General features: G+C 43.2%; 1 protein-coding gene across 4 annotated transcripts in view; it reads right to left on the reverse strand.

Annotated features, from left to right (window-relative positions):
* LOC122883396 (protein bicaudal D homolog 2-like) overlaps window positions 1-20073 on the reverse strand; it is a 44426-nt gene that overhangs the window by 6326 nt on the left and 18027 nt on the right. For all 4 annotated transcript variants that reach the window (XR_006379615.1, XM_044212016.1, XM_044212014.1 and 1 more), the window contains exons 2-9: window positions 19712-19924; window positions 10150-10302; window positions 8804-9018; window positions 8465-8711; window positions 6426-6683; window positions 6046-6249; window positions 5385-5933; window positions 4688-4839 (exon numbers count right to left, since the gene is read on the reverse strand). Coding sequence is in view for 3 of the 4 variants with exons in the window: in XM_044212016.1 (XP_044067951.1) it covers window positions 4688-4839; window positions 5385-5933; window positions 6046-6249; window positions 6426-6683; window positions 8465-8711; window positions 8804-9018; window positions 10150-10302; window positions 19712-19924 (1991 nt within the window). In the remaining variant the exon portion in view is untranslated. The remainder of the gene's footprint in view (window positions 1-4687; window positions 4840-5384; window positions 5934-6045; window positions 6250-6425; window positions 6684-8464; window positions 8712-8803; window positions 9019-10149; window positions 10303-19711; window positions 19925-20073) is intronic.

The raw sequence follows: 20073 nt of genomic DNA on the forward strand, positions 1-20073 counted from the left end.
CGTCTGATACGCTGTCTGTCCACAGCTGCCGTCACTTGGTAATGCATGGCCTAACTGAATACTGCAACACAGTAACTTTTTCCTGCTCTCCCTGGAAAATCCACATTTCAAGACCAACTTTAACAACAGGATTCAATCTGTACCTTTAAAATTTCTTTAAAGTTCTTTCTATATTTTCAAAAATGTTATATGTAAATCTTGTGTTTTCTGGGTTTATATGGCTGCTGCTACAGGGTACGATTACCATTCATGAACAGGTGAGACATCTGAGCGGGGCTTACAGCATCTCCGCATAATATGAGGAGTGTAGAAGTGTGTGGTGGAAGTTAAGAGTAAATTACACACACAAAAGGATGAAAGCATTAACCTATGTAGACGGGGAAGAGAGGAATACGGTTCATTACTCCAATCTTTAGTTGTTCACATCTGATTTCCACTTTTCCAGTTGGAGGGAGACTGTATCACAAGATATAACAACTGTCGGTATGACCTGCAGCTCAATATCACTGGGTGCTGCACTGCGGCATTATCACCTATCTGCCTGTGCCCTTGTATGTGTGTCTAAGGCTGGACAGGTATGTAAACTGGGTCACCAAAAGGGATTTTAAGGTGGGGGGTTTATATCGCCACTCTCCATCTGCTGTCGTCATGCTCCCCTTTTATTTTCATGCTTTTCTCCTTTGCTAAACCCTTTTCCCCTTTTCATTACCTTGCTCTCTCATTCATCTCTCTTTCAATCACGTCCTCTCTCCAGGCTCTTATCTTGCCTCTCAAGCCTTTTTTCCCCTCCATAGTTTCTTTGCTGCTGTCTCCATCTGTCTGCCTGCATCCATTACTTTCTCTCTCACCATCCTGATCATCCCTATTTTCCGTGTTGCTGACAAAGCAATCTGAGTGACATTCTCCAGTAATGACTGACAAACCTCTACGAAGGGAGGGGTTGGTTATGTTAGTAAGCAGCACCTTACCCACCTTCCAACGATGTCACACAAAAAACGTTTTGACATAATTCATCTAGTAGGTAGCCTCACCCTACTCCCTTTTCTCTGTCTGGTATTAAAGTATTTACTTTATTTGGGAACTCCCCAACCTGTGGTGACACTTCAAACTCTTTTAGATTTTGAAAAACCACAAGAATGCAGAAATCTTACTTATGTCATGCTGTTTATCTTGTATGCCAATGTCTGCAAGCTATAACTGTCATTTTCCCAGTAGGCATGTGAGATCTAATGTTATTGTTTGGTCAGTGTTTAGTGGCTGCTTGAACTGCTGCACTGAACTCCTTACCCTGTCTTGTTTCAAGATATGGACACTTATTTTTAGAAGCTGCACTAGGAACAAGTTGAATTGCCTAAACCCAGCTGCAAATTATTTTCTTGATTTAAGAAAAATAAGTCTTGAAGGCAAAATCTTAGACCAAAAAATACCAGTAACCACAGATGTTTTTGCTGTGTGGTGCTGCACGTGGTAATGTGACATGTGAACTCTGGCCTTGCCAGACCACCATATAAACATAAACCATACCCTCCCCTCTTGTGTATGCAGTTTGATTCCCAGTGGGTCACACACCCAGACAATAGGGATCGGTGCTGCTTCATTAAACTCAGTATGAGACGGGGGGATACCCGGGAGGGGGCTGGTGCGCCTTCAGACGGTTCAGCCACTCTTGCATGGGGGATGAGAGGGCGTGCGTTTTTCCCGGGAAAAAAACAGAGGAGTCTATTCTAGGGCCTGGAGCGATACAATAGGAGCCTTTTTGGCCTGCTGATGGGGTGTGGTGGCACAATAGCTGAGGGGGGCTGGGATGAGGCTGCTGATCTTTTGAGGATGAACATTCAACATAGTCACATAATTGACAAACAAGTACTTTATCTGTATTTCGTTGTGATTATTAACAGTAGCCAAGGGCATTTATGGTTGTATAAGGAAACCTCAACTTTTGCAACATTCATGTAGAAATGGTTGACAATCAATAATGCCTCCAAAGCACATAAACACACACAACCTCTACAGCTGTGGTCTTGTCTGGAACTTGATTGGTCATGGTGGGGTGGATATCATAGAGAGAGCAGGGAGGAGGAGGCAAGAACAGAATGAAAGACAGAATGATGGAGATGGACTACAACTAACAACAGAACAGCAGGATGATTGAGGGTGTACATTTAAGGAGAAAATGGGACTTGGGCTAATGGTTTGACGGTTAATCAGTATGAGCATGAGCTGAGAGCATGTCGAGGCATGTCTTAGGAATGTTGGAGGCAGCAGCTTACTGTTAACATGACACCAGAGACTGCAGCTGGAGAGGCACGCACAGAAACAGAGAGAGAGGCATGTACAGACACTTCAAAAACATTCAACCGTGTGTCAACGAAATGCATTTTAAAAATCTCAAATAACTCTAATGTATGAGACGCACAGACCACAACTTCAGATCACGCAAAAGTTCCCAAAAACCTACACATTCTTTCAATTCCACTCCATCTTTGTTCCCCTTTGTCAAAGAACACACATGTGTGTCTAAAAGTTTTCCACATCTCAGAAATCCACCTTTACAGACTTTGTCAGAGTGGTGATTACCATGAAAAAAAGAAAGAAAAAAAAGAGTCAAATTAGGCTCCTGTAGTGGGCTTTAACTGAATGCCTGGCCCCTTCCTCTCTTTCTTTTCCAGATGACTAGAGAACCGGGTGTGGAGTTGGGGGGGGGGGAGTGTGGGAAACCTAGCTCAGACGAGTCCCCCAGCCTCTCAAAGAGTCCCCTGACCCGACTCTGTGCCGCATAGGGCAGAATTTACATACCAATACGTGAATCCCATAAACAGACAGAATGTAATTCATGCATAGGTAACAAAACAGTGACAGACCACTGGGGTTGGAGCCACAAGATCATCATTGTTGGGAGAGGTGCTTTGTGCACAAGGAGGAAAACACATGTGTTGATGCAGGCGGTAAACAGCAAGCTGTAATGTGTTGTCAATATCTTAAGCCTCTCCAGCAAAAGAGGCTTAAAGACACAGACACTTCATAATGGCTCTGCTTCTTCACAGCAAATATGATCTCACACCTTCATGCACTGCTGTGACAATGACAAGTGATACAACTTATGGGCCCCAAGGGAGTACTAATAATGTCATTAGTAGGAGCAAGATCTGGTTCTCTCTTAGCCCTGGTTGCCTTCGGTCCAAATTGTTTAGCATTACACCTACATCTTCTAACCATCTGGTTCTGCAGTGCGCCAAAAACCCATAACACACACTCTTACATTTGCAGACAGCAAGAGTTTTCCTCCTGTTACTAATTTATTAGACACTGCAGGTATATGGAGTTACTTCAGCAAGCGCAGGGATAGGTATTGAATTACTGTATGGGTAAGATGAGGGGTGCTGAGCTGCCCACACATTCCCTGCAGCCTCTGTAACCTTCGTTCTATAATACTGTCTATCCCCACCCTCCTCTTCTACCTCTCCTCCCTCTGCACAGCTTGAGGTTTGCTGTGGATTGAGGAGGAGTCTTAAGTGCAGAAGGAAAGACTGTCTCAGCATCTTAGCGCAGCCATCTGGACCAGATCTGATATTTACGGGGATAAGTGGGCATCAACATAAGCAAATTCACAGAAAGGAAAAGAAACTCAAAAAGTGAGTTGTGCATCCACCCCAGAATCACATCTAAAAATCCGTACAAGTGCCCATACAAGTGCACTAGCACTCATTTTCTTACCTTTCTCAATATGCATGCGCACACACAAATAAACAAACAAACAAACAAACAAGCAGTGTGTGAGCACTTAATCAACTATGTGTTAAGGGGGTGAATGTGTAATCCAGACCAAGATGAGGTGGGATTATGCACAGAACCTTTGACCGGCTTCTCTTCGGAATCAGATGGGCTGACACACTTACTAATCTTTTCTGACACACACACACAGACACACACACACCCCCACACATACATCCCAGACAGTCATTGACATAATACCTTCCCTTACCCTAACCTTAACCATCACAACTAAATGCCTAACCTTAACCCTTACCCTAACGTAATTGTAACCTGTACCCTAAAACCATGTCTTAACCCTCAAAAAGCAGTGCATTAAGGTTAAAGTCCCCACTGGGATATAAGAACATGAAACACACACACACACACAATCACTACTTAAGTGACATATTTAAATGATACCCAGATTAAATACATTGTATGCTCTACAGTCAGTATCAGTGCTGGTATCTCTTCCTGACTGTGATTCTCAAAAACAAACAATATCCTCCTTAAACATGTCATGCTACAATAATACCACAAAGACATAGCCAACATGTGGTGAACATGGATTGCATTATGATTGATTATCTTACCTGGTTATATTGTGTATGGTCTTTGTATGGTGCATGTGCAGTAGCTTTAAGAATAGCACAAAGTCTGCTGTGTTACTGCTGCCTCTTCAAGCTAATCTACAGTAGCACAGCATACCAGCACAGTTTGGGATTCATGCCAAACCATATGTGTAAACATATACAAGACTGCTTCTGTGACAATGTCCTCTGGAAATATAAAGTGGGTAAACATTTTGTGAGGTTAAAATGGTATGTCAGACAAATGCTTTTGTGCCTGATATGAGTATTGGATGGCAGGATGAGTGAAACATATTTCATATATTCAGTGATGTCCACTGGGCAGAAGGCGGCATGTTTCTTACCGTGTGGCGAACATGGCACGGAGAGAGGAGAAGGTGGCAGCGTCTTCCTTCAGGGCTTTGAGCTCATTCCTCAGTTTCATCATGGTCTCGGTCACCATGGCCTTTTCGTTCTCATACTTGCTCTTCAGATTGGCCAGAGCAACTTCAGCTGTCTGTGGGTGGATGAGAAGAACAAAAGGTCAGAGCAGCTGGAAGGCGTCGGGGGTGTATTTCCTGTCGCAAGAAGTCTGTTGATATGGACCATATGACCTATTTTTTCCCCAAGTCATTAAGGCCCAGTAGCTTGTAGTTGCTATTGTTAGTTGCTGGTTTAAAAACCATATGTGTGTGGTTTATGAGGGGCTTTCATGTCTGTGTTCTAATGATCACTGAGTAACCACACACACTTTTTAAAGGGCTACCAGAGCAACTGCTTACACACTGTGTCTCTGGGTTTTGGTTCTTTGTGGTTTGGAGGCCTGTTCTCCCATCCCAAACACACAGATACTCTTGACAGCTGACATCATAAGGCTCCCGTCTCCACCAGTGTTTGTTATAGATCTTGTCTGCAACGCATTTGTTGCAACAGCTGAATAGACTTGAAATAGCTGACACCCTCTTCTTCTGTTTCTGTCTTTCAAGGAAAACTGACAAATGTTCGGGAGTGGTACCCAGTTAGTCATTCAGAGTATATAAAAGACAAAACAAATTAACCGACCTGCTTGTTGGCCTTCAGGACAGTCCTCAGGGTCGCAATCTGTTCCCTCTTGGTGCTAAGCAGGGATTTCAGTTTGAGGATCTCCTCCATGCAGGCTTCCTTGTCCTTGTCGGCCACAGTGCCGAGCTCCAGGGAGGCCACTCTTTGGCGTGACAACTCTGTGGTGCGGTCCACAGCCAGCTGCAGGTGCTTGATTTGGTCTCTGATGATAGCCACCAGATTGTAGATGTTCATGGGCTCGCGGCGGTGGTCAGACACAGGAGAAGGCAGTGAGGAGACTGGTGAAGGGGCTCCGTCGCTTAGGTCGGTCTTACCAGGCTCGGGGAAGAGGCCCTTGGTGAGCAAAATGGGAGAGCGGCGGCCACGGCCCTCTGGGCTGCTCCGACCGCCCTTACCCTCCTTGTAGAAGTCGAGCATGACACGGTTGGGTGTCTCGTTGTTGCACATGCAGACGTGGTTGTAGAGAGTGGCCAGTTCTTCACTGAAGGTGACCAGCTCGTCCTGTGCCACACTCAGACTACCCTGGGACTCGCCTGCCACATCGCTCAACTGAGGACACAGAGAGAAATTAGTCAATTAGGCACGTTTTTGTCTTACAAAATTTATAAAAACACGTTATCAACGATTTATCAGAATGTCAATATAAAGAGCAACATCTCACCTTGCGCAGCTCCTTCTCTAGCTTAGCCTTCTCTTCTCTCTCTGAATAACTTGTCTTCTCCAGAGTTGCCAGCTTCTCTCCCAGCGTTGTGACATCGTTCTCCAGACGGTTGCGCTCCTCTTCGTAACGTGACTGACACGCCTGGTATTCTGTCTTCAGAGTTTTCAGTTCCTCCTTCAGCTCTCCTGCCTCAGACACAGCAACCTAGCAAAGCAAGATCAATGATTGAGAATATATAAAAGCTGAATATAAACAAAGATGATATGTATTGTGAGACATTTGACTTTTTCACACTTAACTTGACAAAATGCAGAATACCTGATTTTAAGTTTAATTTGACATTTTGCCCTATCTACCCTCAACTACATGAAGACAGGTACCTTGTACTTGCACTCCAGAATCTCAGGTCCATTGATGTCCACCTCGTAGTAATCTCCGTCTTCATGGCTATCACGTTCTTTCTCGTTATCCAAGGCAGACTGGCGCTCCTTGCTGGCCTGGAGCTTGCGGATGGCGTTGAGGTTCTCAGTAAGGCGGTTGACCTTCTCCTGATGATCTGACAGAGCACCATTAGCCTGTTCCAGCTGTTTCTGGGAATCCTGTAAGGTGGACAGCAGGTTGACCTTCTCACGCTCCATCTGAGGGGAGAGTCAGAGACATAAAGAGCAGAGAGACGTAAGGTCATCATACTGTATGTCTGTAATGAAAGTATAGTACTCTCTGCTTGGCTTATTGCACTCATTTCTTGGTGACTTGATGATGTGAATGACTCCTGCTTTGAAGACAGATCATATTAAATCAGTGGATTATCTGTCATGTGGTAACCCCACCCACTATCAGGCTTGTGATGCCAAGGTCAGGGTGACCTTGACAATTTGCCAGACTGGATACAGTTCAGCGCTGGCAGAGACCCTGGGCGAGTCATCTTACACACATGCACACAGTTGTGCTGATATAAGCACTGAGCTATTTAAGAAGCTGATCTGTAAATAATATGTAATATAAGTATCACGGTCATGCTCATTTGCTTACATTTTTTATTAGTGCAGAATATATAATGATGATTAATTTCAAAAAGAGATGGAAATTTTGAAGACGGCTTGTCATGTTGAGGAGCACTCTACTTCACATTCCTTTATATCACATATCACATGTTAAAATACAAAGTATGAAAACATGAAACTGTCACATTTAAAAAATGTTCATAATTTAAGTAAGTCAATGCTGACACTGATGCTCTCACATATTTCCATATCTACAACATTACTTAAATTTGGAAGAGGGCTTGTGAGCAGCTCACACACCATCCTACTCCTGCAGAATCCGTAACGGATGTTGTTATAAATTGCCAGGGATAAATAAGGGTGATATCAGAGGAGTGGATGTCTAGGATTGATCATTAAGTACCTAATCAATAGAATGAGATAAAGTAGGAGAGCAAAAGAGTAAGGCTAAATGAGTAAAGGAAGCTTTTTGTTTCCTCTGCTCTGATTCCTGTCTGGAATCTGTGGAATGACCTGGCAGGAGGCTTCAGCAGGCAGTATGACATGCTGCTGGGTCATATCCAAACACAGCGCTTTGTCGCAGACTGCCACATTCACCACAATGGTCAGGTTGAGAACCAGAATGGTGCCCATAGCAGGGCAGCATTGAGGTAACTTCTAGTTCACACATTAATCCAGCAACTGTGTTTATGTTTGATGAAAAAAATCCTTAATCCCTTAGACCTCAAAACAATCATCATCCACAGGTTCCCAGTACATTCTAGTAACCATGGTGCCCAATCAGACATGGCCTTGGACTCATGGGGTGATGAGCAAGCAGATGGCAGGTCCACTGGTGCCACCACCTGCTGCCTTGCAGCCCAGCAGAGCCTGAAGGGTGTCTGTGTCTCCCTGGATTAACTTTGCTAGAAGGGGATTTAGATCCCTGCAGCAGCCTGGGTCAGGATCAGACACACCTCCAACTGACTCAAATACATAGTTATTGAGTTATTTTGTGGTAACTACTGTCAATCTAGTTTGTTCTGAGGACAACACAGTATTTTCAAGGTATGACAAATCATATTTACAGAAGAAAATAAGCAAAGAAATCTCACCAATCTATTCCCATATCAAAGAATATCTAGGGGAATAGTCAAGGTGCTTTATTCATTTTAACTCACATTAGCCTACTAGTGATTCTCTCTTCACTGCATACAAGTAAAGTGAACTCAAATACTGCTGAAACAGGTCATTTAAATCACTAGAAGAGCAATATGCTCTTCTGCAATCAGTGTATCAATTGTTACTTGTCTGTATGCCTGTCTGTATAATATATGGCTATTATTCACTAAAACTGGATTGCAGAGGTCGGCGATATCTTTTACTGTTAACAGACAAACAATGTTTTCAGTTTTCCATGGTGGTGAAGAACAAACCTGCATCAGCTGCTGTTTGAGCTTCTGGATCTCCGAGATGTTAAGCTCGCTCAGCAGGTCGTCCACGAGGCTAGGCGCAGGATGGAACAGCTCTTCCTTCTTCGGCGTGGAGATGCAGTTCTCATAGGTGATGGCGTTAGCCAGTTTGATGAAGCCATTCTCGTATCCTTGGAGAGCCTCGTCGTTGTTAGGTTCAGTGGCGGCATCGTCGCAAAACTTGAGACCATCCAGAGAAATGCTAAGAGGGCTGAGGGACAAAAGGTGGGAACAGTGTGTCATTTTAGTGTTCTTTACAGTGAATTCTGAGGCCTGTGAGCACCTTGTTTGTGCTATTTTTACCTGTGATACAGAGTGTCCCCAATGCTCATGTAGTGGGAGAGCTCTTTCCTCAGGGAAGCTTTCAGCTCACGCTCAGTCTTGATGGTCTCCAGGGCCTCACCTAGCTGACGCTCCGCGATCTCTTTCAGTCGGATGGCATCCTCTAGCTGGCTGTTAAGGAACTGAGTATCCTCCTCTAGACGACGTATCTCATGCTTCAAACCCTCAAACTCCACCTGGGCAAGGGAGGATAGGGAACACCTTTAATGAGTTTTGGATTCACAGAGAAATAAAAACAACTAGATGCAGCTCCAGTGAAAATGAGCTGGCTCATCAGGCTGATTTATGTGTGGCAAACCAGCAAAAAGAATGACATTATTCAAGATAATGTCAATCAAGAACATATTCATTTAATTTCTCTTTCTAATTAGTATTAAGTTAATTGGATTTGGGAATCCTTTTTATATTGGCTGTCTAAAAAGTAGGAGCTGCTTTTGTTTGTTCCATGCCCTGTGTGATGAATATAGAAAACATAATCTGAGATAATAAGATGACAGGGGCCTATGGAGATAATTAACAGCTCAAGCATAAAAGCCAGCATCAAATGGAAATATCCTACTTGGAAATTCTGCTCTGTTTTATGATTGCAGATGTGGCTAAACCTAAGAAGTGTTTTGCGTTTATTGTGATTATGCAGTTGAAGATAGACAGGAAAGGGGGAGAGAAAGAGAGGGGATGACATGCTGCAAAGGCCCGCGGGCCGGACTCAAACCCGGGCGGCTGCAGCAAGGACTCAGCCCCGGTACATGGAGTGCGCACTCCACCAGGTGAGCCACCGGGGCACCCCTGGAAGTGTGTTTTCTACCATGAAGTGTTAGAATCTCTGGTGTGAAGAAGGATAGCTGTTAAAGAGTTTGTCAAACACTACTACAACTAGACGGCAGCCCCAGGCATTCGTAAAAACAAAGGCAGGTGCTTATCTCTTTGCTGTATCAAGGGGTGTTTTTGTCATCGTAATTAAATCTGAATATTAAATCGCTCATGCTTCTTTTGGCAGTCTAATCAGTACAAGAAGGAGACAGACTGAGAGCTGATTTGAGGGAGGTGGTAATAGTACATGTGTATAAAAAAAAAAGTTAAAAAAAAGTACTTGGACGAGATGCCTGAAACCACCACTTTAATTAAGCCTCACTAAGAAGACTGCATGATGATAATTAGCGGTGAAGGCAAATTTACCAAGAAAGGGATGTTCTGCTCTTATTCTCTTACCTGTCTCTTCTTATTTTTAGACTGCAACCCCACCACTCTCACCATTCACATGATTCAGACATTGCGCATGTAGAGCTGCAACACTGCTCCATCCTCACCTGGCTCTGTTTGAGCATGGAGACCTGCTTCTGCAGCGAGATGTTCTCCTCCTCCAGCTCGGTGTAGTCCTGCAGAAGACGAGCCTCGAGGAACTTGTACTCCTTGATGTCATCACGCAGCTGATTCCTCTGCAGCTCCACCATCTGGCTGTTCTGTAGGGCCAAACGAGGTAGACAGAGGGAGAAGAGGAAGAGCTGTCAGCGACCACTATCTCAATCTTGTTTGACTGAGTGTGGGAGAGATGCCGATTGATTGGATGTTGCTGCTTTAGTGTAACTGTTTGTGTCACGTTGGCTCTTTAACATTCTAAATCTTGCTATATAAGACAGGGCTCCCATCTGGCCAAACCTGTTATGTGTGTGTTTGGTGTGTGCCTGTTCGTGTTTGAGAGGGAGGTGCCAGGTGTCCCTCCGGGCAGTAGGCCACAAGTGTGCCCGCCTGCCAGCTTTGATGGCACCATAGAGACTGAAGCCTACTTGGTGACAGGCATTCAATGGCTGGGAAGCACTTTAATGGTCTAATTTTCTAAAGGGGAATTAGATTAGGCTTGGTTCTCTGGATACAAGAACTTATCAGCACAATTGAGGAAATTGTAGAAATCAAAAGTTGTGCAAAAAGTGTCTAATTTTCAGCTGGAATTCAAAAATGAAACCATTGTGTTCTCCTGGCAGTTGTTAGAAGCTAGCACTTGTATTTGGAATATTCTGTACAGCTGGCTCTCTCCTGCTGCTCAGGAAAGGCATCAATAATTATACAAAGGTTAGAGAGGTAAGAGACATGCCTCTCCCCCACTTGTAGACACTGACACAAACTGAAAGCCAGAAGGATCCGATCAGCCCTACTGAGCCACCTGTCCCTTACTACCTTGTCTATCGCCTTGTTTAACACTCTATCCTCTTCTATTGACATTTGCCACTGCCCTCCCTCCCCTGCTGACTGGCTCGTCCCAAAACATGAGAGCCCCACAGGACATATAGGTGGGAGACTGGCGGCTCTTAGAGAAATACCAGATAAAAGCTCTGAAGTAAGGGGATACTCACTGAAGGAGGGTGGGCCTCAACCTCTTTGAGCTGAATAAACGAACATGCACATGTGTGTGTACGTAATGTGTGTGTGTGTGTGTGTGTGTGTGTGTGTATTCAGCACTTTCTGAACTGACCTTGAGTGTTCATGTGTGCAAGCGAGCATGTAACTTTTGTGTGTACAGATGAATTTGATGGGAAAGCTGCAATCCACACACACACACACACACACACACACACACACACACACACACACACACACACACACAGCTAGTGTTGTTATCTCCTGAGCAGGTGTTGAATGTGTGTATATTTACGTGTGTGAGACAGTAAGATAAGAATGGCAGTCTCTGTGTCTATAATATGGTTAGGATTTGCATGTGTGTGCGTGTGTGATGCATCTTTCTCTCGGGAGAGTTGGCAGAGATAACCTAATACCAGAGGAATAATTAGTCCCCCAATCCCTAGTCAGGTGGCCCCTTCCTCTCACGCTTTCACCATGTGGTCGTGTCACAATCCCTGCTCTCGGATCATTTCACAGACCACAGGAAGTCAATCCTGAGAGGCTTTCACTTTGCAGATTTTCTCATATCACCACTGCCTTCAGACTGAATACACAGCACTAATAATACTTATTGAAATAGTGTGGGTAATAAGCTGGTGGTGACAGGTAGTTAGAAACACCTTTTTATAACTCCCAGTCACACACTAGTCATAACTAAGTACAGCACTATATAGTAAAGCAGCTATAGTAATAAACAACAATGATTCAAGCTCCAAAATATGTAACTAATGTGACTCAGCAGGGGACTATCACGCAACAAAAAACTATGTGTTTTTTTACTCTCTCTGTAATTTGAATTTAAATTTGCTTATTTGGCTTGCTGGAAGAGGAATTCACTGACAAAAATGATGTTGCTAAATCCCCACTGATGAAGAGCACATGCTCCTCGTTTGCTCTGTGTAATAATTAATCACTATGTGCAGAGCTGAGTTGAGGCTGACGTTTGAAAGTTCATTAATATTAATAAGGGTTTTGCGCATGTCTAATGAGCATGGGTGTTTGCTGTGCGAAAGCCCTGATGTTGGTGCATTACTGCATTAATGCATGAGCTTACAATACAGATCAGTCCAACCACTAAGCCTCTATACAGTGGTCCTGACTTCGAAAGAGAGAGAACAGAATTTAAGCAAAAATAAAAAAAGACCTGGACTCAAACCATTAACAGATTCAGATAGATAGACAATTATTTCATAAAGACCTTCAGCATAATCATTGCATTGTTGCAGTAATCTCTTATTTTTAACTCAACAAAGCTGTGCCAGCTGGTTGTTCAGGTCTTTTCCTGGCCAGGGTTATGTGCCTCAGCTGGAGGGTCAGTGCTGTTTGGTCCCGATGAATACAGACCACCACTGAACCTGATTAAGGTCCACCTCCAATCTGATTACAATGAATACCAGGGCCTTGACCTTTCACCTTGCTTCCACATCCTCTATTACACTGAGCCCCTTAGAGACTGGTGGGGTTACGCTGCCCTGCTGCCTGACAGAAGTTGATTTGAGTAAAACTCATCATGGTTTGTGGTGACCATGTGCGTTCCTGCAATAAAGTAAAATAATTAATTACAAACATTTAATCCGATGAGGAGCACATGTCTCTTCTGGTGAATGTCTGTGATAAATTTTGACAGTGTGTGTGTGTAGCTGGTTAGACACTGGGGTGTGATATTTTGAAGGAGCCACCAATGTGTGGTTAGTGATTACCCCCTGCCTGCTGTCACTACAGGTTACGTCTGGACAACTGCTTGAATACGCCCACACACCACACACATACCGACCAATGTGACACTTCCATGCAAAGTGGGTGGCAGTAAGTTGTACAGCAATACCATAAACTTGCAGGATAGGCATGATATATTAGATGTTTGAAAAGCATAGTAAGGACTAGTGCATGCATGTGTATATGCATGATAAAGCAGATGAGTAGTTTATTGCTCTAATGAACCCTGTCTGGGTCATTCAGTGCTGCAAAATGTCACAAGAGCGCACATTTCTGTGGGTCAGAGCTTCTTCCAACTGCACTGTATGAAGTCTCACTTTCAACTCTGAAGCTTTCTTTTCACCATTAAACTGCTGTTGACAGCACAGTGGGGCTTAGCCTGCTTAAATCTCACTAAAGCTCTGAGTAATTTCTCAATGTGTTTGAGCTGCCATATCCTCTACTTCTATGAGAAATAGCTCTATCACTTAGTAAGCCACTGTGGCAAAAAATTCTGGCTTAACACAAGTGTAGATTAGGAATGTTTTAATGCTTTGTTAAAGGCTCTGCTCTATTCTTAATAACTCTGGAGAAGCCAGCTTGCATTTCTGCAAAATCCATATTTACTAGCTTCTTACCTCCTGGTTTGGTTCCCTTGAAAGTGCTGCCCAGACTTCCAGATGGCAAAAGACTGCATTATTGACATAATAGCACAGACAGGCTCAATATAAATATATATTTTTTATCGTCTTAATATCTTTCTCTCTTCACTCTCCATCCTGCTCACTTTGCAAATTACTATTCCTCCAAAGTGCAGAGGGGTTCCCCAGATGGTATGACACCAAGTGCAGGTCAATACCATTTTTTTTAACCCCCCTTCTCGGCTTTTCTTTCTAATACTACTGACCTCCATCACTGCTCTCATTTTTCCAACCCCCACTCCCTCTCTCTCCTTGTCTCAGTGTGCATTTAGAGGCAATGTATCAGTCACAGCTGAATTCCTTCCTCATACTGAGCTTTAGTTCCATCATATCTATCAGATAAAAAGATGTGAACAGGGACAGCCACGTTCACTTCTGCTTGGAGATCTCTAGTGATATTGTGCTGAGAGCACTTTTGGACTTCAGCTGATGAGAAAAAACTTTATATGTATATGTAGGCTCTGCAGCATGTCAAGGTCACGTCAGTCCGAATTAAATCTAACTCTACCAAGCCGAGCCCATCCCAGGATTACCTTCCGGAGAGACGACAAATGAATCATAGATGCAGTACAGTTCAACCCCCCAGTATAGCTTTAGACAGAGCAAAGGAATAATGAAGCTCTGGGGCCTATTGCTACTGTCAGAGTCGAGAATGTGGGTGAAAGCAGATCTGCTTTTATCCTCTATGCTGCAAGCCATTGTCATTCCCTTCAGCCTACCCAGACTCCATTATGGAGAGAAAACCCAGTCAAGGTTGCATTTTTTAATGACACAATTAAAAACTAAAAAGTGAAAGGAACCTTGTGAGTGCGTGGCTGATGGTAGTTTGTCCAGTGTGTGACTGTTGAAAAGCCCACAGGGTGAAAGTATGCCTGCATGCACTCAACAGTGAATTAGTGATTGAGGTCATTTTGAGAGAGTGGAGAAATGTGCATGTGAGCCCGTTTACACCCATTAGTCTAAGTGAATGTGTAGGCCTGTTTGTGTGTTGTTGATTTATTAGGATCCATTGATCCAGCATGGAAAACCTCTCTGGTGCTGTGAGCCAGGGGCTTAAATCAAGAATGACACACTTTCAGTTATTCCTTAAAGCTGATACCAAAAGACAAACATTATTAGAGATCAATGGCAAATCTTCTAAATGTATTTTAGAGACAGACACCTCTTAAGGGCTAATAATACCCATCAATCTGTGAGACATGTGATGCACGAGAGAGTTAGCTGAAATGGGAACAAGATGATGCTGGGTGCTGTGGACAGACAACCCAGATAACATCTAGAGGCTTTAGAGTAGGTTATGGGTCACTTGTGACAGCAGTAGTAGCAATGGCTGGTGCAAAAATGGAAACGCCGTCTCAGTTAGTCTTTTTCTTCAGATACCAATTTTTCAAACTTTTCTCCATTTGTCTTTCTGTACTGCCTCCTCCCCCCAACTAGCACAGGACAGGAGGTGATCTGTCTTTGCATTGATGCCGCAAGAAATAATAAGGCAGTCAACATCAACACCCCAGAGCCTTCTAGGAGTCTTATTAGCCTCACGTCAGACAATAATAATAAATAATAATAAAAAGGGAACAAAGAGCAACCCTCCTTGGATCCCTACCACTTAATTTTGACCTTTCAATAATCAAGGTAAAGCTTTAGCCCTGCCGTGACAACTGAAATTCTGCTCTCATATCCATCTGCTCCACTATTCTGCCACAGAAAACCTGCAGCCTTGCACTACAATTTCTTCTGATTGCAATAACAACAATGGCCTTCCTCCCAATGATCTTAAACTTCTGCCCTCTCACGCCCTATTAAACTCATCCCATCAATGCAGATACCTCCCTCTCTCAGCCCCCCACTTCTACAGCTCCATCCATTGTGTCGATGAGGTGGAAAAACCAATCATGTTTAACATTTGAATGACTTCCACATTATGCCGATTGACAAAAACGACAAAACCATAATGTATGCATCTGTGAGGGGAAAATGGTCAGAGTAAGTAAATTATTTCAGGATGACAGTTGTTCCTAAATGGAGGGAAAGCAATAGTTACTGTGTCAAAAAAGCATTCTAAGTGATGCAAATGTAGAAAATAAGTACAGCAAGCAGTCGTATGGTGATGCTGAGGTGGAAATACATAACATTTTCTGTAAGTGCGAACATAGAGTAAAGATAGACTGAACTACACTGATAAGATTTCTCAGCATTTTTATCTTTGGCTTTGCTTGATCATCTCCTAAGAGGCAGTCACTGGGGCTCCCTATTCATTGAGGATAATGGCAGCCATCAATGTAGGCACATTCCTCTCAAGACATGAGATTGAATTTAATGAAGTCATGCCTATTAGAGTGCGCCTCCTTACAATATTACTGGCTCTTTGTGGAGGTTTAATCCTGTAGACTGCACCATCGCAGTGAAATATGTCTTATCAGTGCTTGGGGCTAACATTCGAGTCTTTGGCATGGGAGGTTTAAATGTGACAGAAGTATTCAGTTGAAATGCTGTAACTAAATGGCTGTGAATGAACTGCCCTGTGCAGAGACAAAAGCCATTTTACACTGAGTGAAGCTTCCATTTCTGTGAAATGGTGGAATGATGACATTATCTAGTGACAGATTTGTGAACAATACACAGTCAAACTACATTTTATAAGCCTTTTCCCAAGCCCTCTTTCAGTTGTAGTGATGCCATGAAAGCTCTCACCCCAAATGCATCTTAACTTTTCAGAGGAACCTTGTAGATATGCAGGGACAAAGAAAAACTCACTTTCAACCAAACACAAAAGGCAACAGTTACAGCCCAACTGTCAGTTGCATTCCATGGTGAAATTGAGTCATTCAAGTCATCCTCCTGACTCAATATGATTAGCCATGTTGTCCCAGAAAAGCAGCACCATCCACCACTGGTGCTGAATTTACTTTCATTAAACCTTTCTCCTTCTCTAACAGATTTTAGGCCTCCTTCCCTTTCTTTTTCACAGCATTCTCATCGCCTCCTAGTGGGAGGGCTAATTTGAAACCCAGGAGACAAAGGCCTCTTTCAGTCCTGTCAGTCTGGTCACAATGCCAGCCTCAGTGCCCAGGCTCCGTCCATTTGCCTGCCACACACACTCCTAGCACCCACAGAAGTACCATTAGAAGGGTGTCATTATCTCCCACACATGGGGCGATTTACACTCCAGCCCCTTTTATCTTGCCAATTAGAGCTGGCTGGGGCCTATGGTGCTGCATCAGGGTGTTTATAATAGGAATGGCACCTGCAGAAAGGCCATCATGCAGGCCACCAGTGCAACACCAGTTTCACCAAAGTTGTAGATCAGATATGCAGTAAACACTGTATTCCTTTTTCTCTCAAATTTTACAATAAATATATAAGTAGTAATAAATCTCATGTGGGGGATTTATGAGGCATTATGTCTTTGTACTTGATCGACTTATCGAGGTCAGCAGAAATTATCGAGGTCATGTCCATATATTGTACGATATTGCCCGTTGTGATTACTTGCGTGTTTATTTGGATAAGATTGTCACCAACATTTTAGCCAACATGATGCTAGAATAAACAGCAGGGTTTTCTTTACATTCTAAGACCTGGGTGCCTAAGCCGAATGAACAGAAAAAAGTATGTTGAGTCTGAGACATGTTTTGCTTCATTTCTGGTCACACTGCTTCTGTCCTTGTGTCGTCTGCTCTCTGTGTCTGAGCTCAGTCAGCTTAAAAGTTAATTGCTATTTGAAAGGGTGTACTTGTATTATTATGCTATTATATTATTATATCAGTGGCATAAAATGGTCTTAAAATGACAATAATATCGTTTATCGCAATTTTTTCTGGGACAATATTATCGCCCAACAAAAGTGGTTATCGTGACAGGCCTAATCATGTTCTAGTTGACTCAGGCAGTAAAGTTTTATACAGGGGAACTCGTGTTCTGTTTCAAAAACACGCCTGGTCAGGCACATCTGACTTCCATAATGCCCGACTTATACCAATTTAGACGCAGAGCTGAGCAGCAGCTGACCTAATTATAGTGGAATTTGGAGCTTTCCTGAACTTAATTCGTTGTGAGGGACATGCCAATTTTAAGTCTTTTTCACTAATCTCAGTAAGAAACGCTGCTGACATCTGTCTCAAGTAGTAACTCACGGAAAACAGAAGTGATTGCTGCAGCCGTCTGCCAAAGATTTTAGACTCATTCAGGAAGGGAGCTCCTTTTTAACTCACCCCCCTCCAAATTACACTGGTATTACCAACCTGACCTGCAAAACAGTGGATCAGCTAAATCTGCTGTGCACAAACACGGAAAGATTTGCAATACTGATGGGTTTAACTACCACGTAGCGAGAGCATTATACAGAAAGGAGAGAATGGAGAGACCAGAAAAAAAAAGATGTGCTGAACTGCAGAATGGGAAACCCAAAAGCACATGGGCCTATCCTCGATTCTTTAAACAAAACAACTGTGCTAGTGTTTTCGTGCATGGATGGAATGGGTAACAACACTGAACTCTTAATACCAAAATGCAGTTGTGGTAAAGTGTTGTAGGAACCAAAGAATCCCTGCACAAAATACTGATATGATGCAACAACTTAGAACATACATGAAGTATGTCTAATAATAGTCTGTTCCTTCTCTCCTCACACCCCTAAAACAAGTTGCTACACCAAACCCCCCTCTTTAACATTTTAGTGAGAGGCTCCATCTGCCCTCCTCTCATCTCTTTTCATCCCTTTGTGTCAAACAGGTTTCCTCAAAGCTTCTTACATCTCACTGTCAGTGTGATTTCAACCTGTACTGCTCTCCTGTTAATTTAATCTCCTCATCACCAGCCCCATCACACAACATCACACAGGCATGGCCATTGGCAAAGACACAACCCACGCTCTGCACTGCACTCTTGTCTCTTCTAATGAGGTCAATTAGTTGTGAATATACTGTATGTAAATAGAAGCAGTGAAGAGGTCAGACATTGTCCAAAGTGGGGCGCAGACAATAAAAGGTTCACATTATGATAGTTAGGAAAGAGTTAGAATATAAAAATGTTTGCTGGAATGTGTAAAGCTTATGCTCCAATTTAGGGAAATGGTCATGCTTCTGCAAAACAGATTTCGGTTAACAGAAAGCTGGTCTTGTCTGATGTGAGTTTTTATAATGACGCATGTCACTAATGCCACAGCTGGGGAAACAGGTTAAGCACTATTGTCATGCAATGGTTCATACAAATTTAAGATATTAATTGATTCATTATTTATGTAGGATCATGCCATCTTTTGCAATAGAGAATGTTTCCCATGGCCTCAGTGCTTTTCTTCTATCTGTAATTATAACTCCACCCTGCATGATAACAGGGGTGGAGGACATCACGTTAGGCTTGAAGGCAAGGTGTTGCTTCAATCAGCCTGGTCTCTGTCCTACTGTCATTACAGTATCTTCGTCTTGTCTTAGCATGTCAAAAACACACCAGTCGTTGACTCTGCAATCACACCCAAAATAATACAGGTTTGGAAAGCAATATTAATAGTATCAGAGGTAACTGATTGTAGGTGCAGTAATTATGCAGCACTCCATCTTGCCGTACAGCCTTTGGACCAGAAGACAACTAATTTGCTTCTTCATTTGAAACTATTCTTTACACCCAATAAAAAGTGAAAAGCTGTAGGCCCCAGTTTCCTCCTAGGCTCAACTACACAGGGTTTGAGATTGATCAGTGATGAATATGTGTTATGTTTTCTGCAGCTTCAGATAGATAAATAGCATCAGGCGATAGCATAAAAAAAACACACCCATTGTTCTCAATGGCTGCAGGCAAAGGAGAGCAGACACAACTCTGCTTCAAGTGACTTCATTTTCAAGTATTGACGCAGGGCATAGACCACCAGAATACAGTGTCTTCGGATGAACAGTACAATTCTTTGAAGTGACTTTACCCAGTCCTCTTGTGTTGACGTTTCAAACATCATATGTGCATTGTGCGTCAGTAGCATTCTATGATACATATCCAGCTGACCGAACTGAACAGATTAAATTGTAACCCCTTTTTAAAATCAGGAATAATTCAGTTCTAATGCTGGTTGTGTATCCACCACTCTTACCTCTCTCATCTCTTGGGAGATGGTGTTCAGGCGTTCATTCTCAGACTGGGTATTGGTGAGGATGTTGCGTGTCTGGCGGAGCTCGGTCTGCAGCTCCAGGACCCTCTGCTCGTAGTAGGCCTCCTTACAGGCCGACTCCTGGATAAGAGACTCCTCACGGCTCTCCCCATCCGCTGCCACTTTCCTGTGGTTGGAGTAGGCTTGTCCAAAGGCCTGGAGATATAGTCACGGAGGAAAAGAGTTCTGGGTTAGAAGCTATAGTGTTACGAAATATGGGAGAATAATTGTTAATTCATTGTTAATACTATTTAGTGGCCAACTGAAGCATTAACTAGCTATTAAAATTTTGAATATTAGGACTG

Source organism: Siniperca chuatsi, linkage group LG10, assembly GCF_020085105.1.
Source record: "Siniperca chuatsi isolate FFG_IHB_CAS linkage group LG10, ASM2008510v1, whole genome shotgun sequence".
Lineage (NCBI taxonomy): Eukaryota > Metazoa > Chordata > Actinopteri > Centrarchiformes > Sinipercidae > Siniperca > Siniperca chuatsi.